The following is an 18034-nucleotide window of genomic DNA, read 5'->3' on the forward strand; positions in this document are numbered from 1 at the left end:
AAACAACATCTAAAACATGCATTCACAAGCTAATGTCTTTCTCTGGTTTAAAATATTCAATCAGCATGTGCAGTTATTTGATTTAGTTCATGGATCAATCTTAGAAAACTGCTTATGTGATTATGTAAAGTGTTCTGGCCTTTTAGAAGCTACTTTTGAAGGATCTAGCTTCACTTCTAGTGAAGTGAACTTTCTCACTTAGGATTTTTTCATTATGTATGGGGGTTGACTCACCTCCGAATAGTTAATACACTCCACGATAGAAAAAATACAGAAGACACGAAAACTGGAGTGTTTAGGACTTCCTAACTTTCTGACTACAGCTGGCAATTTTGTCTTTTGAAGGGTATTTGTTTTTTACAATCAATAAAGATAATTTCAGAACTCTGAAAGTTCATGGCAAAATAAGTATGATTTTAATTTCAAAAACTTAACTCCTTTAAGTTTATCAAACTTTTAAAAAAAGGAACGAATTCCTTGCCTCTGGTTAGTCCGCGTGGGGGGCCGTCTGCCCGTGAGCGCGGGGGCACGGATCCCGGACCTCACAATGTTGCTGATGTGAAAGTATTTAAAGACCTGGCTTTCAAAAATCCGCAGTAAATCTTTAATCAACCAAAATATTTTTTACAATTGTAGACTAATTTACAAGTTACCACCACCATGTGGTGGCTCTAGGGTCTACTTCTACTGCAGAAATAAAAGAAGATTCTCTCTCATCAAGTGAAGGAAACTGGAACACTTTGGTGAAAATGCTCGTCAGCTGTACCCAGGGGAGGGCGGGCTTAACGCGACAGGAAGCCTGTCAGGGCCATCAGCTGCCCAGGCCCAGGGCTGGTTAAAGTGCCCTGGCTTCCAGGGCTGTCGCTGCTCAGCTGAGAGGCACAGAAAAACCCTGGGCCAAGCACCCACCATGGGAAAGCTGAGTCCACGCTGCATCAGAGACTAGGAGACTGACAAGCTTTCTCTGCGGACTTCGTTCCTCCCCAGCCCTCCTGACACACACACCACTTCTCCCAGTTGACAAAGCTGATGGAATGGACACTAAATTTTCATTTATAACATCCTCCAGCAAAAGCTCAATAGGTTACTCCTTTCGGTGCTCAAAGGAAACAAAAAGTTAAAAAGGGCAGAGCAAGACAGAATTTAGATTAGCAAACAAGCAGGAACACCACGCACTAGACGAGAGCTCATGTCCCGATGTCGCTGAAACATCGGCAGCGGAAAGCGCATCGCTGTAAGTATGTTCTGACGTGCATTTAATCAAATGTTTGTAATCCCTGAAACACATGCTTTCCTTTAAGTAAAAATAATCAGCACTGACTGACAAAGGATCTTGAGATTATAGAGAAATACACTTTCTATTATGCACAGTTCACATGAATTCCAAGTTCTTATTTGCTCCAGAAGCTCACATTCTACCTTATTTAAATGCTTCTATGCCAAGGAAGATAAAATACAGAACTGGACAAAGACACCCCACCATCACAGCTCTTCTTAAGCAGGAGCCTTCTCCTCACAGACCACGCTAATTTACTTCACAGATGCGGATATTAACCACGACAAAATATTTCATTGCTTTCAAAATGAGAAGATACAGGCCAGGCATTTCAGCTGCAGCCCTGGAACCAGCAGCTTACCTTTCCAGAAACCTCATGCGGAAGGATTCTCTACCGAGGTCACTTACCAGCAGGTCGCCCTGGAGATGGTTACACCATCTGCACACCGTGAAGCTTCCACCCAGACCATGACCCCCACCACGGACAGCAGCCCACAGGCCTGACAGAAAGGAGGAGCAGTGCTGGGTGAACTGGGACTGGTGGGGGGGCTGGTCCTGAAGAGCCCAAGAGGAGCTCTGCCCCTGGGGGGGCGCCCAGCACATGCTGGCAGGGGCGCGGCCTCAGGCCCGAAGCTGCACCTGCTCAAGGCTCCCAGCGCCGTGTCCCAGGGATGGGCTCCGGCCGGAGGGCGCAGTACGGTGCGGGCCCCTGACAAAGGCCCAGCAGCTGCAGCACATGGCTCGCGGCGGCCCGCCAGGCGGCACGCTCTCCCGGGGAAGTGGGCTATGTGTGCAGATCAGCGCCTGCAGGGCCTCCGCTGCTGTGTTTGGGGTGAGGCCACAGGGAAAGGGACTGAGCTGCGTCCTGGTCCCCGAGGACACGCTCAGTAAAATGTCACCTGTCCTTCACACCCGCACGCTCTTCCCGGGGACAGCCCAGCACGCACGTGCACAATCAGAGCCCTGGTGCCCCTGCCGTGCTGCCCCCACCAAACGCCCCCGCCCCTGAGGCAGCACCGACTCCTTCCCTGACTGCTCTGCCATCCAGGCCTAGAGGCGGAGCAGGGGAGCCCGTCCACGGAACTTTCCACAGAGAGCTATGTCGAGGGGAAGCTGAGGCCCTCTGTCCGCTCTGCCCCAGGGGGGACAGGGAGTTTCAGGCCACACCAGCCCTAAGGCTCATTAAGTCTTCAGAAACTTAAGATCTGCAGACTCACGTGGGCCCTTTCCCTCAAAACGCAGGGACAACCCAGCGTATTTGAAGGGAAATGCTTACGTACTGTTATCCCACATGCCCAACCTCACGGCCATGGTAGACACACATGGGAGAAAGCCGGCTGCTACTGTGGGGACCGCGCGTGACTTAGCGGGAGGCACGCGCATCGTGGCCCCGGCCGATGACAAGGGCGAGTACCCCCGACAAGCGGCCGTGAGGGAACGCCCACAGCAGACACCAGCCCGAAGCGGACACACACCACTGTAAGCAGCCTGTGTCACACTGGCCCTGCTAAACACGCTCACACACTGAGACTTGCCCAGGAGACCAGCGCTCGGGACCACGTGGCGGGCCGAGGTCTTACTCATGTTCTCTCCATCTTCCAGGTCCATGGCAAGGAGCTTCTGAGGGCTTCTTGACTGGCGGAGGCTGTTTCTGTCTGAAAGACAGCAAGAACACAGCACTGAGCCCTGAGTGACACGAGGTAGGTCCCCTTCCGTGGAAAGCTGCTCAGACAAGGGCGGGTGGGTCCGGCCTCCGGACTGGGCGACTGGTAGCTCCTCCCCCTTGTGCGTGGTCAGGACCCGGGGTCCTGGCCAGGCCCCTGCTGCAGCAGGGAGGACTTCAGGGCGCTGCAGAGAGCGGCCTGCTCCCCAGGGGTGGCGGCCGTGCAGAGCTCCGAGCCAGGGGAAGGCGATGCCCTGTGCATCTCAGAAAGACGCCCCAGGACGGAGCCCAGACCGCCAGCCACTTGCCGACCTGGGTGCTGGGGAGACTGGGGTGGGTTATAAAGTAAAGCTACTGAGCAGGAAGAAACAGGTACCGTGGTCACTCTGCCTCTCAGCCTCAGCGGCGTCTCATGGACAAAACTAAAACGCATAGAATTTTTAAAATCTGATCCAACTTCTTAGCCACATACAACCTATTTTGTTGGCAGGAGAACCACAGGAAACCCTCAGAGAACAATTATTCCAGTTATTTCATTATTAACAAATTAAAGAGTTTCCTCTTTCTAAATACTCCGGCCGTTCTTTGCAGGACCGCACTAGCACGCGACCTGCGGTGCAGGACCCCATCAGACTGCCGAGTTCTGCAGGCACATGCTGCTCTGCACGCAAGCTAGGTTTATATTGTAAATCACTAAAAACCAGTGATTTATAATAAACGGTGACGAGAATGTGTTAAAACGTGCATGTATCTGAAACAGCTTTCTCACATAACGGACATCTAAGACACAGTTTTCATGACAACCGTGTGTTAGTAACACTAATTCTCACTGTATAGTTGGCAGACTCGTTGCTAAAAGCTTAATGAGTTTCTATTTAGAATCCTTTATTCAGGGAAGTGTTCCAGACGTTTTAAAAGCATTAACATTTTGTACTTGTGAGTTACTCCAAGGTGTAGTTTCTGAAAATCTATTACACAAAGCACAGAACTGCTTACCAAGGGACCTGAAGGGAATCAGACAGGCTCGGGGAGATTCAAGTGTTGTGCGGGGAACTGGCTGTACTAAGGGGTTGTTTTCAGTCCTTGCCGGCGTGGAGACAGCACGTCTCTTCCAGGGACACACACTGGCAGGGACACACACAGAGACGCTCGCGGACGGGACGGTCCTTGGGTCTCGTCATCACAGACTGCAGGGCGGAGGAGCGGCCAAGGTGCCCCGGCTGGCACCTGCTGACGCCGGCTGACGGTGCGCGGGGCTCACGGAGCCACCCGTACTGGTGTGCTTTGGCGTCTCCATTATGGAAGGTGTCATGAAGCTCGCTTCCTCCAGGTCTGAACGGAGGTAGGACGTGGGCACAGTGCCAGGCCACCGCACGCCCTCGGGAAGACGCAGGTGCTTGAGGGGCCTCTCGGCTGGAGGGTCGGGGGGGGAACGTGGCATGTGGTGGTCAGCCTGAGCCTGGAGGAGAGGTCGGGTGGGAGGCGAAGACCAGAAGCGGGTGGCGTGGGGCAAGCGCAGAGGCTGTGTGAGACGGGCACTCACGACGCAGCTCCGGGAAACACAAAGTACTGGTTCTGGAAGCAGCCACACGAAACGGTCCGAAGCCCTCCGCTCGTACCGGCTGGAAGCCGGGCTTACAGGCGGCGAGAGGGGCTCGTGGCGGGGCTGGGGGCGGGGCACGGAGCGCATCCTTTCCCTGCCTGCTGGGTGCAGCTGAGAACCCCGATGTGGCAGGCACAGCGCACACGGGGAGGCGCTGAGCGGTGAAGGGACCGAGGCCGCGTGGCGGAGAGTCCCCTGCAGCCTCCCTCTGCATCGCCATCCCAGACTCGGAGCTGAAGAAGCCGGCTACCCGGAAACACCAACGGATGGACCAGAAAACCCTGACAGAAGTGCTCTCTCTGTCCCAGGGAGTCAGAAGGGACCTCCCAGCAGGCTAGGGAATCGGCAGACCCCATCTCCCACCCAGCACGGACGTGGGGGCCCTGGCTCTCACTCCCACGGGGCTGTGAGGACCTCTTCCCTCCCACTCACAAAGCACAGTCACGTGGGGAGCCCAGACTCCCCGCCTCCGCCTGCTGAGAAAGTCAGCCGAAACAGTGGGCTTAAGTAAGATTCAGACTCTAATAACATGTCCAGGTTTCCACCAAAAATCATCCATCATCCTGAGAGTCAGGAAGATCTTAAACCGAATGAAACAGGAAGACAGATGCCCACCTGGAGATGGCAGCTTCGCCTGAGTAAGGTTCCAGAGCAGGTGTCACAGAAAGAAGGGGCGAAGCCGGGCCCTGATGGCAACACTCACTCTACAGCCTCGGTCGCCAAGGCGGGCGGCCCGGGGAGGGCAGACGAGCAGGCCACAACGGAGCAGCGCGGAGGACCGGAGACGGCCGACGGCGACAGAGGCGCGGGAGCAACGGACTAGGGAAGGGCGCTCTTGTCCACAAGCCGCTGGAGCAGCCGGGCATCAGATCTCACAGCCCGCGCAGAGATCCACTCGGAGGGGCCCGTGGCCTCACACGTTAGGCACAGAACCATGAGACTTTAACAAAGATCACGGGAGAAAACCCTGGGGAATCCAGGACTAGGCAGTTTGCAGACTAGACACCAAAAGATCAGCCCATAAGAGGAGAAACGATAAACTGGACCTCATGAAAATTGAAACCTTTGCTCTGCTAGTGACCCTGCTAAGAAGCTAGAGACCGGGAGCAAACATCTGACAGCCACAAGCCGGACAGAGTACACAGGACATTCTCCAGCTCAACAGGAAACACACATCCCTCAGAAAGTAGGGGAAGGACACTGAGAGACGCTTCCCCAAAGAACACACAGACGGAAACCAGCACGTGACACGATGCCAGGGCCACGGCCCGCAGGGGGCTGCGACCCACGACCACGTGAGGCCCCACCGCACACCTGGGAGAACGCCGCCGGGCCAGGGTGGCGACACCGAGCGCCGGCGAGGACGCACACTGGGTCACTCACACTGCTGGTGGGGCAGGGAACAGTCTGGTGGCTTCTCAGAACTAAAATGGGCACTCGTCCCCAAGGAATGAAGACGCACATTCATATAAAGAACGTGCGCAGGAACGTTACAGCCACTTTATCCATAACAGCTCCAAACTGGGCACCCACACGCCCTTCAGCAGGTGGCTGACCGACTGGACGCAAGAGAAAGGAACAAACTGCTGACAATGACCCGGACGGATCTCCAGGGGAGGAGGCCGAGTGGGAAAGGCCAACCGCCCACGTATACGCGCCACAGCCCGTTCACAAGTGAACGTGGGTCTGAAGGCGAGGCTCCCCCTAGAGGAAGGCTCTAGCACTGGCACGTCCGAGCCCGCCCCCCGCGCCCAGGCCGGCCGCGCCCACGGGTGCAGACACGGGGGCCCACTGTGGGCTCCCCGGGGTGCAGACGGCACCGAGGTCGGCACCCTGAGCCCTGCACTGTTCAAGGGTCAACTGTGTGATGTTCCTGAAACGAGAAAACTAAGTGAGAACAGGTGAGTGGCGGCCGGGGCCTGGGGCGTGGCCACGAAGCCCAACGCGGGGCGGGGCCCCGGGGGCGGCGGGCGTCCTCGGTCCCGGCTGTGCCGACAGCCACGCCCGGCGTGACAGGGAACGCGGCCTCCCCGTGTTACCCCTACGGCTACGGGCACTTGTCCTCTCTCACAGTAAAAAGGCCCGTCTCTGCGGGGCGGGAGGCGCCCGCGACGCGTGCCTGATCGGGGACGGTGCCGAGACGCCGGCAGCCTGCGGGTCCGGGCCCTGCCGGGACCGAGGCGGTGGGCCTGAGCGCCGCAGGGGCCCAGCTCTGCAGCGCCCGCCGCCGCAGGGCACGCCTTGCGCCCCGGCCCTAGCACAGTGACGTTCCGGGAGAGGACGCGGACACGCCTCCCAGCGGAAAACGAGCCGGCCGGCCGGCCGCGCAGAGCACGGCGGGCGCGGGGCGAACGCGAGGCGGGGCGCCCGCGGCGCCGGCAGTTGCCGCCTGGGCACCAGGGCTCCAAGCGGAGCGCGCAGCCGCCGCGAGCCCTTCGGAGCATTCGACGGGACCGGTTTTCTCTCTCTCTGAAAAGCGCCTCATAACGGCCTGAACCACAAACACTGAAGAATTAAAACTCCTTCCAAAACCCCTCACAAAATTCCAGGGATGGTCAATGAAAGGAAAGCTTTATTTGACAGCAACATTCAAATAACTTCTTCATTTTCCAGGACTCCTCTAAGGCTTATAACAAGGGAGCTGAACCTGAGGCAGGGAGGCGTGAAAAGACCTTTAAACTCGGCACCAAACGGCTTGGGGTTTAGGTTTGCTTTGCTTCCAGTCGTAATTCCAGCTTTTCTTTCTAAAATAGAACCAGACAGCTGATAGTAAAGGTGATGTGGGAAAACCATCAGGTTTGAAGACTCTGAACTGAAGGAGCATTTAGGTGGGACTGGCCCCCAGCCTGGAAACGACGGCGCCTCCGCTGACACGAGGAGCAGTGGACGGAGCAGGACAGGTGCAGGCAGAAGCACACAGCTGGGGGGAGGTGGCGCCCCAGACCAGTGCGTGCAAACCCACTTTCTAACAAGTGGGACTGGACAGTGCATGGCCACACGCAAGAGGAGGAGGCAGGGCCCCCAGTGCCGCTCAGCTGGCGTCAGCGCCAGTCCCCCGCGGGTCAGCTCTGACTTCCAGGGGCACCCCGACTGGCAACGGGCCACTCCCTAGGCGGGCGGTGAGCCACCTGCTGTGCGACTCCCCACACGTTTGTAGACGCCCGTGCTGTAAGACGGGGTATAAACAGGTACACACGTTCTGTGGACAGTGTTCCTGTCAGCTTCCGACAGTGTCCTTGCCTCATCGCTTCCTCCCCTCCCCTCGGTGAGAACAAAGGATTCTGGAATAAAACAGGAAGAACACAACTGATTCGTATTAAAGATGCATCAGGTCGTGAATTCTCTATTGTGCTGGTGGAAAACACTGTCTGTAAAAATTCACTGAAGTTTATAGATTAAAAATGTTCAGATAAACAGCGAACCTGACAAAGTTACTAGCAATTATTACTGGTTTTAATCTATTCTACTTTCCAAAAAAGACGGTTTTTAGAGAAGTTTTACATGTTCTTCATGACTGTTACGTGTTTCAGTTTTAATAGCGACACACTGCAAATTTTTAAAGAGAGAAGTGTTGAAATGAAGATTATTTGTGTTGATTCTTCATGTAAATCAAGCAACTTGCGAAAGGCTAGATGACTTTTGCAGCTATAGCAAAAAAACGAATAACGATTTGATTATTTAACAAAGGTAAATGAAGTGTAAAATTCTAATATAATTTGAGGGAAAATAATCTGAAATTCAACAACTTAACCATGCATGTTTAGGGAATGCACTCATAGTTGCATTTTCCTTCCAAAATTATCTAAACAACATAATATCACTAAAATATTCAAGGCATTCAATTTATAATACTTTGCAATGAATTACTTTCCTTTCTAGGAACCCGTCCAAGCATGTGACTTGGTCCCCCTCCAGAGACTCCGCACACACAGGACAAGACACGGCAGGCGGTACGGCAGTAAGGTCCGTGCGCTGCTTTTAGCAAACATGTTTTTTTCTAGTGAAATGCAACTTGGAGTAATTAAAATAAGTGTAGCAAGTGACAAAAACCCTCCTGGACCCAGTGAGCAACGACCGCAAGGTCGCAGACTACAAGATTAATGCACCAAAGTCAACTGCTCTCCTCTCTACGAGCAACGAGCTGGAATCTGCCATAAACAACACAACAGCATTTACATAAACACCGCCCTCCCAAAATGAAGTTCTTGGGTATAAACTTAACAACAGACTCTATATGAGTTAAAGTGCAAAACTCTGATAACAAAATCCAAGAACTAAATAAATGGAGAGACAATCCCTGCACGTTACTGGCGATACCGGCTCTTCCCAGCTTGACCTACAGACTAGGCTCCATCCCAGTCAAAACCCCAGCGAGGCATTCTGTGGGCGTCAGTGCCCTGACACAGACCTCTCTTTCCCGCCGTGGCCGTCACGGCCCCCCCAGGGCGGTGCCTCCGCACAGGGACCTGCTCAGGGAGGGTCTGTCCTGACCTGGGGGGCGCTGTCTGTGACCGGCAGTCTGGGTTTCCTGGCGGCCAGCCTCCTGCCCCGGGCCGTGAGGGCGGGGGGCGCGGGCTCCTTTGCTCTGCAACCCCCGCTCCTGCCACACGCCTGTGAGGACAGGCGAACAGGTGACCCCAGGCTCGGCCACTGCAGCCAAAGCCAGAGCCACACACGCAGGGTCCCCCTCACTTTCCTAGACGAGGTGCTGCTGGTTAACAGGTATCCTGGTCCGCAGCACCCCACCCCCCCTAGAGTCTTCACTCGGTGTTACAGCTGCTTCCCCAGAAATAAAGCACCCTGCGCCCCGAAACCCTCGCTGGCTGTCGGGCGGCGCCGTGGGCTCCTCTTTGCCGGAAGGAGAGGCGCTGGCCCTCATCAACGCCTCCTAACTTGTAATTCTTACTGAAACATGCCAACTGCGCCGTGCTTGTCCGAATGCAGAGGAGCTCCTGTTACCGTCCAGACCTCAGGGGACAGACGGCACAAGGTCCCGAGGGAACCGGGCGGGCGCGGATCCAGCACCACAGTGTGGAGGGGCCGCAGCCAAGAGCCGGCCCCGCGCACGCCGGGCACCCTGGGGAAGAAGCGGCGGCAGCCCGCAGCGGACGCCAGAGCCCGAGTCCCGCGTCCCTCATACTGCCGCCCCCCAGCGCCTGGCAGCAGGCTTCCCTGGGACGGCCGGGAGAGCCTTCTCCTCCCCAGGGACGGCGGGTCCTCCTGCGTGCTCCCCCCCCCCTGTGTGCTCCCCGCCCCCTCCTGCGTGCTCCCCGCCCTCCTGCGTGCTCCCCGCCCTCCTGCGTGCTCCCAGCCCCTCCTGCGTGCTCCCCGCCCTCCTGCGTGCTCCCCGCCCTCCTGCGTGCTCCCAGCCCTCCTGCGTGCTCCCCGCCCTCCTGCGTGCTCCCCGCCCTCCTGCGTGCTCCCAGCCCCTCCTGTGTGCTCCCCTCCCTCCTGCGTGCTCCCCGCCCCCTCCTGCGTGCTCCCCGCCCTCCTGCGTGCTCCCCGCCCTCCTGCGTGCTCCCCGCCCTCCTGCGTGCTCCCAGCCCCTCCTGCGTGCTCCCCTCCCTCCTGCGTGCTCCCCGCCCTCCTGCGTGCTCCCCGCCCTCCTGCGTGCTCCCCGCCCTCCTGCGTGCTCCCAGCCCCTCCTGTGTGCTCCCCTCCCTCCTGCGTGCTCCCCGCCCCCCTGTGTGCTCCCCGCCCCCTCCTGCGTGCTCCCCGCCCTCCTGCGTGCTCCCCGCCCTCCTGCGTGCTCCCAGCCCCTCCTGTGTGCTCCCCTCCCTCCTGCGTGCTCCCCGCCCCCCTGCGTGCTCCCCGCCCCCTCCTGCGTGCTCCCCGCCCCCTCCTGCGTGCTCCCCGCCCTCCTGCGTGCTCCCCGCCCCCCTGTGTGCTCCCCGCCCCCTCCTGCGTGCTCCCCGCCCTCCTGCGTGCTCCCCGCCCTCCTGCGTGCTCCCCGCCCCCTCCTGCGTGCTCCCCGCCCCCTCCTGCGTGCTCCCCGCCCCCCTGCATGCTCCCCACGCCGCCGCCCTTCCCTCCCCGGCCCTGAGCTCCTCTCCCACGTGGGGCACCCGCTGGTAGGACAGTGGTGGGCGGTCCCCCCGGAACGTCGGGGCTACCTCATCACGTCTCGACTAACACCCCGGTCCCGATGTGGGCTCCTCTGAGACACGCCTACGCGTGACAAGTCACACCCTCACCTGCCGAGCCTGAGTGGGAGGCGCTCGCAAACGCAGCCGCGGTAACCCGGTCACTGACGTGAAGGGGTCTGCTGGGCTCGGCTGGCGATGAAGGCGGCTCCCTGCTCACTCGGGGGTTACGCCCGCGCTGTCGGAGGTCCCTCTGCCCCCGGAGCCGCCTGGAGGACGAGGATGGCTGTAGCGTCGGCGGGGCGGGGCGCGGCTCTCAGGGCTCCGGCACCACAGCGCCGCGCCGGCAGGTCCGCGCGCTGGGGGCGCTGTGCTGGGCCTGCACACCGCAAGGTCTCGGGGCGTCACCTATGGCCCCTGCTCCAGCACGGAGCGGGCCACGCGTTCACAGTGTCCACGTCCCTTGTCACGGGTGGCTGTTTTGGTAAATCAGATCTCCAGGCTCACGTGCCACAAGAGAAAACGGGCCTTGATGGAAACACTGGACGGGCCCCCTCAGGGGCCAGCGAGGCCTGGCTGACCGCTGCGCCGCCTGCAGCCTCAGCCCCGTGGTGCTGCCAGAGACCGGCCGCTCGGCTCCCGGGAGCGCTAACACGGCCGGGAGAACGTGCTCGCCAGCCGACGGCCTCGCAGGCCACACGTCCCGGGTCTTCTGCTCGACCACCCAGGGGCCACGACAGCAGATGGGATAATGAACCACGGAGCTCAAGGCGTGGGGATGAACACCAAAGGGGCAAAGCTGCCCAGACTGAGCTCCTCTCTAGGGGGACGCCTACTGCAGCCAAATAGTGAGGCAGCAAACACAATTCCACCTCACTTATGATCAAAGCCCACAGACTACGAGTTGAAGTCACAGCCAGGGCAGCTTCCAGCAGACGAGAGCTCTAGATACATGAAAGCTAGAGCCTCTGCACAGACGCGATGATCAGTTGTGCTGAGCACCGAGAGAACTACGGAGCTGAGCTGCGGGGAACGCTGACCAAGCACTGCGGGGACAGCCCGGCGTGCGGGCGGCCGTGAAGGAGTGATGGGGCTGGGAGCACTAAGATTTGGGAGAAGCAAGTGAACAGAGCGATGCAGCAAAGCGTGAGTGATGAAAACACAAAAAGCAACTTCTCTGGGGCTAACACAGCCACGCTGCCCTGGACTCTGTGCCGGAGCCCCGGTCCTCAGCCCCCCGTCTGCGCTCTACTCCGCGTGAGGCTGGAGGTGACGGACGACAGAGGGCTGCACTGAAACTGCGTTCTTTGGGTGACTCTTAGCCAGCCTGCTGGACAAACCGCCAGCCACCCCGGCACGTCTGGGGGCCCTGGGTCCCCCTTGTCCCACTGGGCACCGGAAGGCGGAGGGGCAGGGCCAGTCACTCCTCTCCTCGTGGGCGCTCTCCTCCCGGGGGACCCGCAAGTGGCCCCAGGCAGGAGTCAGGCACCACTGGATTTCTGGCCATAATACCAAAATCCGAGGCTGTAAACAGTCACTAAACTCCTAAATCTAAATTCAGTTCCAGGAATTGGAAGAAAATTATGCAGACTTGCTCACATTCAATGATTTTGCTACAAGGATTATCACCTTAGCTTTTCCATAGTTTATTCTGCATCTCCTAATTCTTACAATAAATACTGCTTCCATACTGAGAAAAAACTTTATTCCAAGCCCTCCTTCTACACGCAAACACCTTGCTGTGCGGACCCCGCAGCAGCCTGAGAAGGGGCAGACCGTTCCCTGAAACTGGCCACGGTGATCCGGCAGGCCCTGCCCCCGCCCAGTCCCCGCCGCAGTTACCGCCGAGCACAAGGGCCGCACACTTCTCACGGACGTCAGCGAATGCTGGAGCTGGTAGGTTTTAGCAGAACGTCAGACCTCAGAGACAGAGCAACGAAGCAAAATAGGGACAGAATTAAATGCTCACAGGTAGAGGACACACTGAGGGACGCGGGACCGCTGAGAAGGTCTGGGAGCTCAGGGCACCTGGGGGCCCGACGGGGAGAGCCAGGCGGCCCTGGGCTAGTCCTGCCGGGGGGCCCCGACTCCCCACGAGTCTCCATAAACCAGCGTCACTGGCACAAGGGCACCAAAGGGCACCAAAGACATCAAGCTCTCTGACACAGCTCTGCAAACTTGAGTCATTTATTGCCCTCAGTCATCACCATTACACACACTCTTCTAAACGTGTGTATTTACACCGAGCAAATATGCGGAAACAAGTCTTGCCTGAGGTTAAACTGTAATTTATGAAGCCTACAGGAAAATTTTCTGACGGTCCCATGCCCCTTCCTACGTTCTGCCCGACACCCACCTCGGACGAGGCTCTGGAGGACAAGACAGAACCCCCGGGACGGAGCCCACGGTTGGGGGAACAGGAGCCCCCCCCGGGAAGCCCGGGCTGTAAACACGCACGCGCCGGGCAGAGCTCAAGATGCCGGGGAACGGGCAGGGCGCCCCCACCGCTGAGACCCTGCCTGCCACCCCACCTGCTGAACGAGCGTCTCTACCGCAGGGGTCCTGCCCCCGGAGCAGCGCCACACCCACACAGCAAGGACCCCAGAGCCCTGGACAGAGGCCTGGGTGGGGTGACTGGCGAAGATGCAGGCTCGTGTCCTAAGGGAAACAGGCTCCTCTGTACTCTCCCGCCTTCCTCTTGCTGGACTGGGGTGGGGCCACCCCCAGGGTGACTCCAGAGGCTTCTGTTAAAGAAGCGAAGCCGTGGAACAAAAGAAGCCTGGGTCCCTCAGGGACCGCAAGGGCCAGCTGTGTCCCAGAGCGCTGGGCTTGCTTCTTACACAGTCACGGCCCCCTCGACCACCCCGCCTGCCCCACGTGCTCACACGCACCCACGTGTGCGCACACGCCCCCTCCTCTCTCTTCTTCGCCACATCGCCTGCTCATCTCTGAGCAGTAACAGCCTTAGAAATGAACACAAACTGCAGACGCCAGAACAACAAAATAACACACCAGCTTGGCTGACTACAGTAAATTGAAAAAAGCTTCATAAAGTATTATTTTTTATAACCATACTCTGTCCTTTGAAATGGATAAACAGCACCAATGCATTTGAAATACAGCCCACATTTGCTCTGTTTAACATGGCTTAATTAAAATCCCATTTACTCGAAAATTATACTTTATTTTCTGGAATCAAAGGGAAAAAAGACAATAATGTGAACTGTATTTTCAATATGACCAATAATAATGCACTAAGAATAGGCACTGCTAAGATGTGATCCAGTTTCCATAGCATTTCAAGCACAGTTTCACAAATCTAACCCCACACGTTTGCTTTAGAATTTCAGCCGTCAGACTCGGGTGGCCCTGCCCTCCCCTGGAAGGCACCCCTGTGGAAGGAGCCCTCACCGGGGAGCTGACAGGACGCTGTCCGCACAAATGAAATGAAACGCACCCATGCGTCTGTCACAGTGGTGCCCGGGACACCTGGGCCTGCCATCCATGACCGCTGCTGGTCACCAGGGGTCAGCCACTCTCAGGACCTGAGCGCCTCTCCCACTCCGGCCAGAGACTGGCTCCTGACCTACACAGCACAGCAGCAGCGCATCACACGGATCCACCCTCCTCGCCAAACGGCGCTTCATAGCCCACTCTAGAGCAAACCCCAAGCCTGAAAGCTGAAGCCGTCCCTCTGCCCCTGCCACCCTGTCACCCACACCTGTCTCATGCACACCCAGATGCCTGGTGCTGGCACACAGAAGGCTTAATGGCCACCTGCTGGATAGATGGACGGATGGATGGTAGATGGGTGGGTGGATGAATGGATGATGCATGAGTAGGTGGGTGGGAATGGACAGACAGAGTGGGTAGGTGGAGGGACAGATGAATGGATGGATTGGTGGATGGATGAGTAGGTGAGGGGATGGGTCGGTGGATGGATGAATAGATAGGTGTATGGGTGGGTGGATAGATGAGTGGGTGGATGGACAGAGTGGGTAGGTAGATAGGTAGGTGGGTGGATGGGTGGATGGACAGACAGATGAATGGATGGACTGGTGGATGGATGGGGAGATGGGTGGATGAATGGATGCTGGGTGGGTGGATGGGTGGATGGATGGATAAGTGCCCTTCACCCCATACCCCCGCTGTCACATGCTCTGCACTTCACTAAAAGGCGCTCTCTCAGCAAGGAGGAACCAGGGAGGAAGCCTGGCATGACAGCTGCCTGCTCCTCAGGGACGGTCTGTGTCCACGATCAGCTCAATTTATGAAGAAAGGACGTCACAGAGTCTTCAGGGCCCATCCCCCAGCAGCCTGCCTCCATGGGCTGGCGGGGCCCGGGGAGGGCTTGTGCACGGGTCCAACTGTCCCCGTGGTGTGACCTGGGCTCCAGGCCCGCCTCGGGTCCTGGGCTGGCAGCACCTGCCAAGGCAGCCGCCTCGGCTCTGGAGGCTCCTGGGCAGTGTTTAAATTGCACATTATTCTCTTCCAATCATAGTTTTCTGACGACTGAGCTAACGCACCTGAGTCTCACACAGCGTCAACAGCCGACAGCCTGCGCCGTGGGAGGCAGTGACCGCGTGGGTGGCTCAGGAGCAGGGAAAGACCGCTGGAAGTGTACTGCCCCCGAGCGCAGCAGGCTGGCCCGTGCCGACAAGTAACTGAGCTCCCAAAGGCACGTGTCACACCAGCCTTGGGAGAGGTTTTAACACACGTGATTCGGAGCACCTCACAATTACACAGCACTGAACGCTTCACTTCACACCCTGTAAAACTCTCCCAGTTTCCTAAATGGGATGGCCAGTCCTAATAGCACTCATAAAGGCATTTTTATAAGCTCCAAATATAGGGCATATTATAAATAGGAATCATAACTTTTTAAAGGCATTTTTGTTAGCTTCAAATATACAGCATATTATAAACAGAAACGGGCACTAATGTCCACCTTCTGCTGTCTGGCAGAGCCCACCGCGAGCCCACACACACGGGGCGCCCAGCACACACCCTCAGCGCACAGCTTTACCGCCGCGTCTTGTGGCTCCCAGTTCTCCAGACGCTGCTCCAGAAGTGCAGCGTGTCTGGGGATGGTTTTCCTACTGAAGAAGAAGCCTCCAGTGCGGGTGGCGGAGGCGTCTGAGCCTGCACACCGCAGGGCCAGGACAGACCGCCTGACCTGCAGCAAGTCCCGACAGGGAGCTGGCAGGACTCCTCTCAGACCCTCAGATGTTCCCCGCCTTCGTGCTGGGTGATGAAGGGCCGCGGAAAAGCAGGGCAGCTGTAGCCTCGGGGCGTCTGGACGGAGCTTCCTGCGGCCTTGGCTCCCACCTTGCTTGCTCTTCTGTCACGCACCTTAACCCTGCCGTGCTGTTCATGCCTGGCTGAGGGCCAACGGCGACACCTGATGCGCGTGTGGGTCGAGAGCAGGGAACGGGCCCTGGGGACGTGCCTCTGTCCTGGACACACCAGTGGGCTCGGCGCCGGGAAGGCCTCGCGTCAGGTGGCCCCTCCTGTGCGAGACGCAGAGCTCCCTGAGCACGGCGCCTGGCACCTGGCAGGAGCTGCCACGGGAGGTCGCTGACTCCAGCCCCGACTGCTCCTGCCCTCTCTCAGGAAGCCACACTCGGAACCCGTGGCTCGTTTCACTTCCTGCAGAGACGAACGCTCTCCTGGCACAGAAGACCCCCAAGGTGCCGAGCTGGTGGCAGCCAGAGTCCCAGTCCCGTCAGCCGGTGAGCAGTAAGTGATGCCCCTCCCAGAAGCACCCCTGCTCCCACGACGCCCTCTCTCAGCGCACAAACGCTCAACACCTTCAGAGCAGCAGTTCACCGCAAAGCCAGCAGTCTGTGGTTTTATATTCATGGACAACTTCTGAATCTGGTATTAAGAAAAAAACATGCCCTAAAACCTCCAGTTGAATTAAAGACTGAAATCACCTGGATTTTGAATATAAGGAATTTGCTCTCAGTGTTTTTAAAAGGAAAACACCCAACAGCGGTGCCACAGTCTTACTACAGCACGAAGAGTGGTGTTACCGCGAGGGAAGCGGGAACGCGGAGCAGCAGCAAAGGAGCAGCAGCTAAATCGTCACCAAGCCTCCAGGGAGAGCCCTCTGGGGCTCAGGGCTGCGGGCTCCGAGGGTCCTACACGTCTCTCTGAGGCTAAGATGACTTCTACGCATGTTCACAGATGTTTTTAAAGTCTGCCTTTCTAAGCCAGCGCCAAGCTACAACTCTATGAAATGCCAGCGGAAAGAGAGGTACTTTCAAAGGAAAGGCACAAAGTAACCGGCATGGACAAGATGCCTCACAAAGCAGCCCCCCCCCCCCCGCAAACGCGCTGCACCGCATGGGGGGCCCAGCATCTCCGTCTCAGAACAGAAGACAATTACCTTTCCTCTCAGAGCGGCTCCTGCGCCTCCGTTTACATCGCCGCCCCCGACGCTGAGGACGGTCCCCGTGGCCAGAGCCCCAGGGACGGGCGCTGCCAGCCCCGGCCCCATCCCATGCCCTCGGCCGGGGCTGCGACACACTGGCCTGCTGGTGACACAACACGTGGGAGCCGGCTCCCCCCAGCCCGGCTGGCTCACCAAACAGATGCTGGTGCTGGGCGGCCAGCAGCGGCGATTCTGGGCGCCCCCACTCCGGGGCACGGACAGGTAACCCTTCAGCTCCGGCAGAGACACATTCCACCAGGAGGGAAGAAAGACACAACCTTCACAGCAAACACGAAGCCCTGCAGCCCAAGCCCGTCGCCTCTAAACCCCGGAGCTCCCAGAACGGTGAAGGAGGACCACCGAGCAGCCCGTCGGCCAAAGGGGCTGCACAGAGTCACAGGCCTGCAGCCCAGCGCAGAGGCTCTGGGAGCCGAGCAAGCGGCCGGGTGCGGGGCCAGGGCGCCTCTCCTCGATGCCCGCCGCCCGCCCTGCAGCCCGGCTCCCTTCCCTTCCCTTCCCGCCCCAGCTGGGGCGCTGCTGGGCACTGAGCAGGCCCACGTCTCACGCATACGCGCCCGCGTGCACATATCAGGGCGCTGGTCGGCACCAGGGCCAGCACAGCGCTGCCCACTGCCCCAGAAACCGTGGGCTGCCCTGGGGGCAGTGACGGGGAGGACGAGCTCCTCCGTGAGAGAAACGACAAACCAGTCAATCCTGGAACTTTCTCTCAACTCGACCAACTGTATTTTGCACAAAGCTCCCTTCCCAGCGACGCCTGGCATCCCCTTTCCAATTAACTTTCCAAGGGCGCGCAGGACGCGGACCTCCTGGCTGCACCCGGAGCCCAGGCTGCCCCGGCACACCGGCGCCCTCGCCCGCCCCACCCGGATCGCGGGCGCGTGGACACGCTCTCCGCAGGCAACCAGGCGCACCACAGACCCCAGGATCTAAAAAGGCCTAGTTTTGTAAAGTG

General features: G+C 58.3%; 1 protein-coding gene across 9 annotated transcripts in view; it reads right to left on the minus strand.

Annotated features, from left to right (window-relative positions):
• The window catches only part of ADARB1 (adenosine deaminase RNA specific B1), a 113752-nt gene that overhangs the window by 37254 nt on the left and 58464 nt on the right, over nt 1–18034 (minus strand). For 5 of the 9 annotated variants that reach the window (XR_004323788.1, XR_004323798.1, XM_032490530.1 and 2 more), the window contains exon 2: nt 2812–2931. Coding sequence is in view for 7 of the 9 variants with exons in the window: in XM_032490530.1 (XP_032346421.1) it covers nt 2812–2884 (73 nt within the window). In the remaining 2 variants the exon portion in view is untranslated. Of the gene's footprint in view, nt 1–2811; nt 2932–3935; nt 4069–18034 lie in introns of those variants that run through there. The other 4 variants (XM_032490640.1, XM_032490878.1, XM_032490692.1 and 1 more) reach the window with 3 other exon arrangements.

Source organism: Camelus ferus, chromosome 1 (assembly GCF_009834535.1).
Source record: "Camelus ferus isolate YT-003-E chromosome 1, BCGSAC_Cfer_1.0, whole genome shotgun sequence".
In the NCBI taxonomy this organism is placed as follows: Eukaryota; Metazoa; Chordata; class Mammalia; order Artiodactyla; family Camelidae; genus Camelus; species Camelus ferus.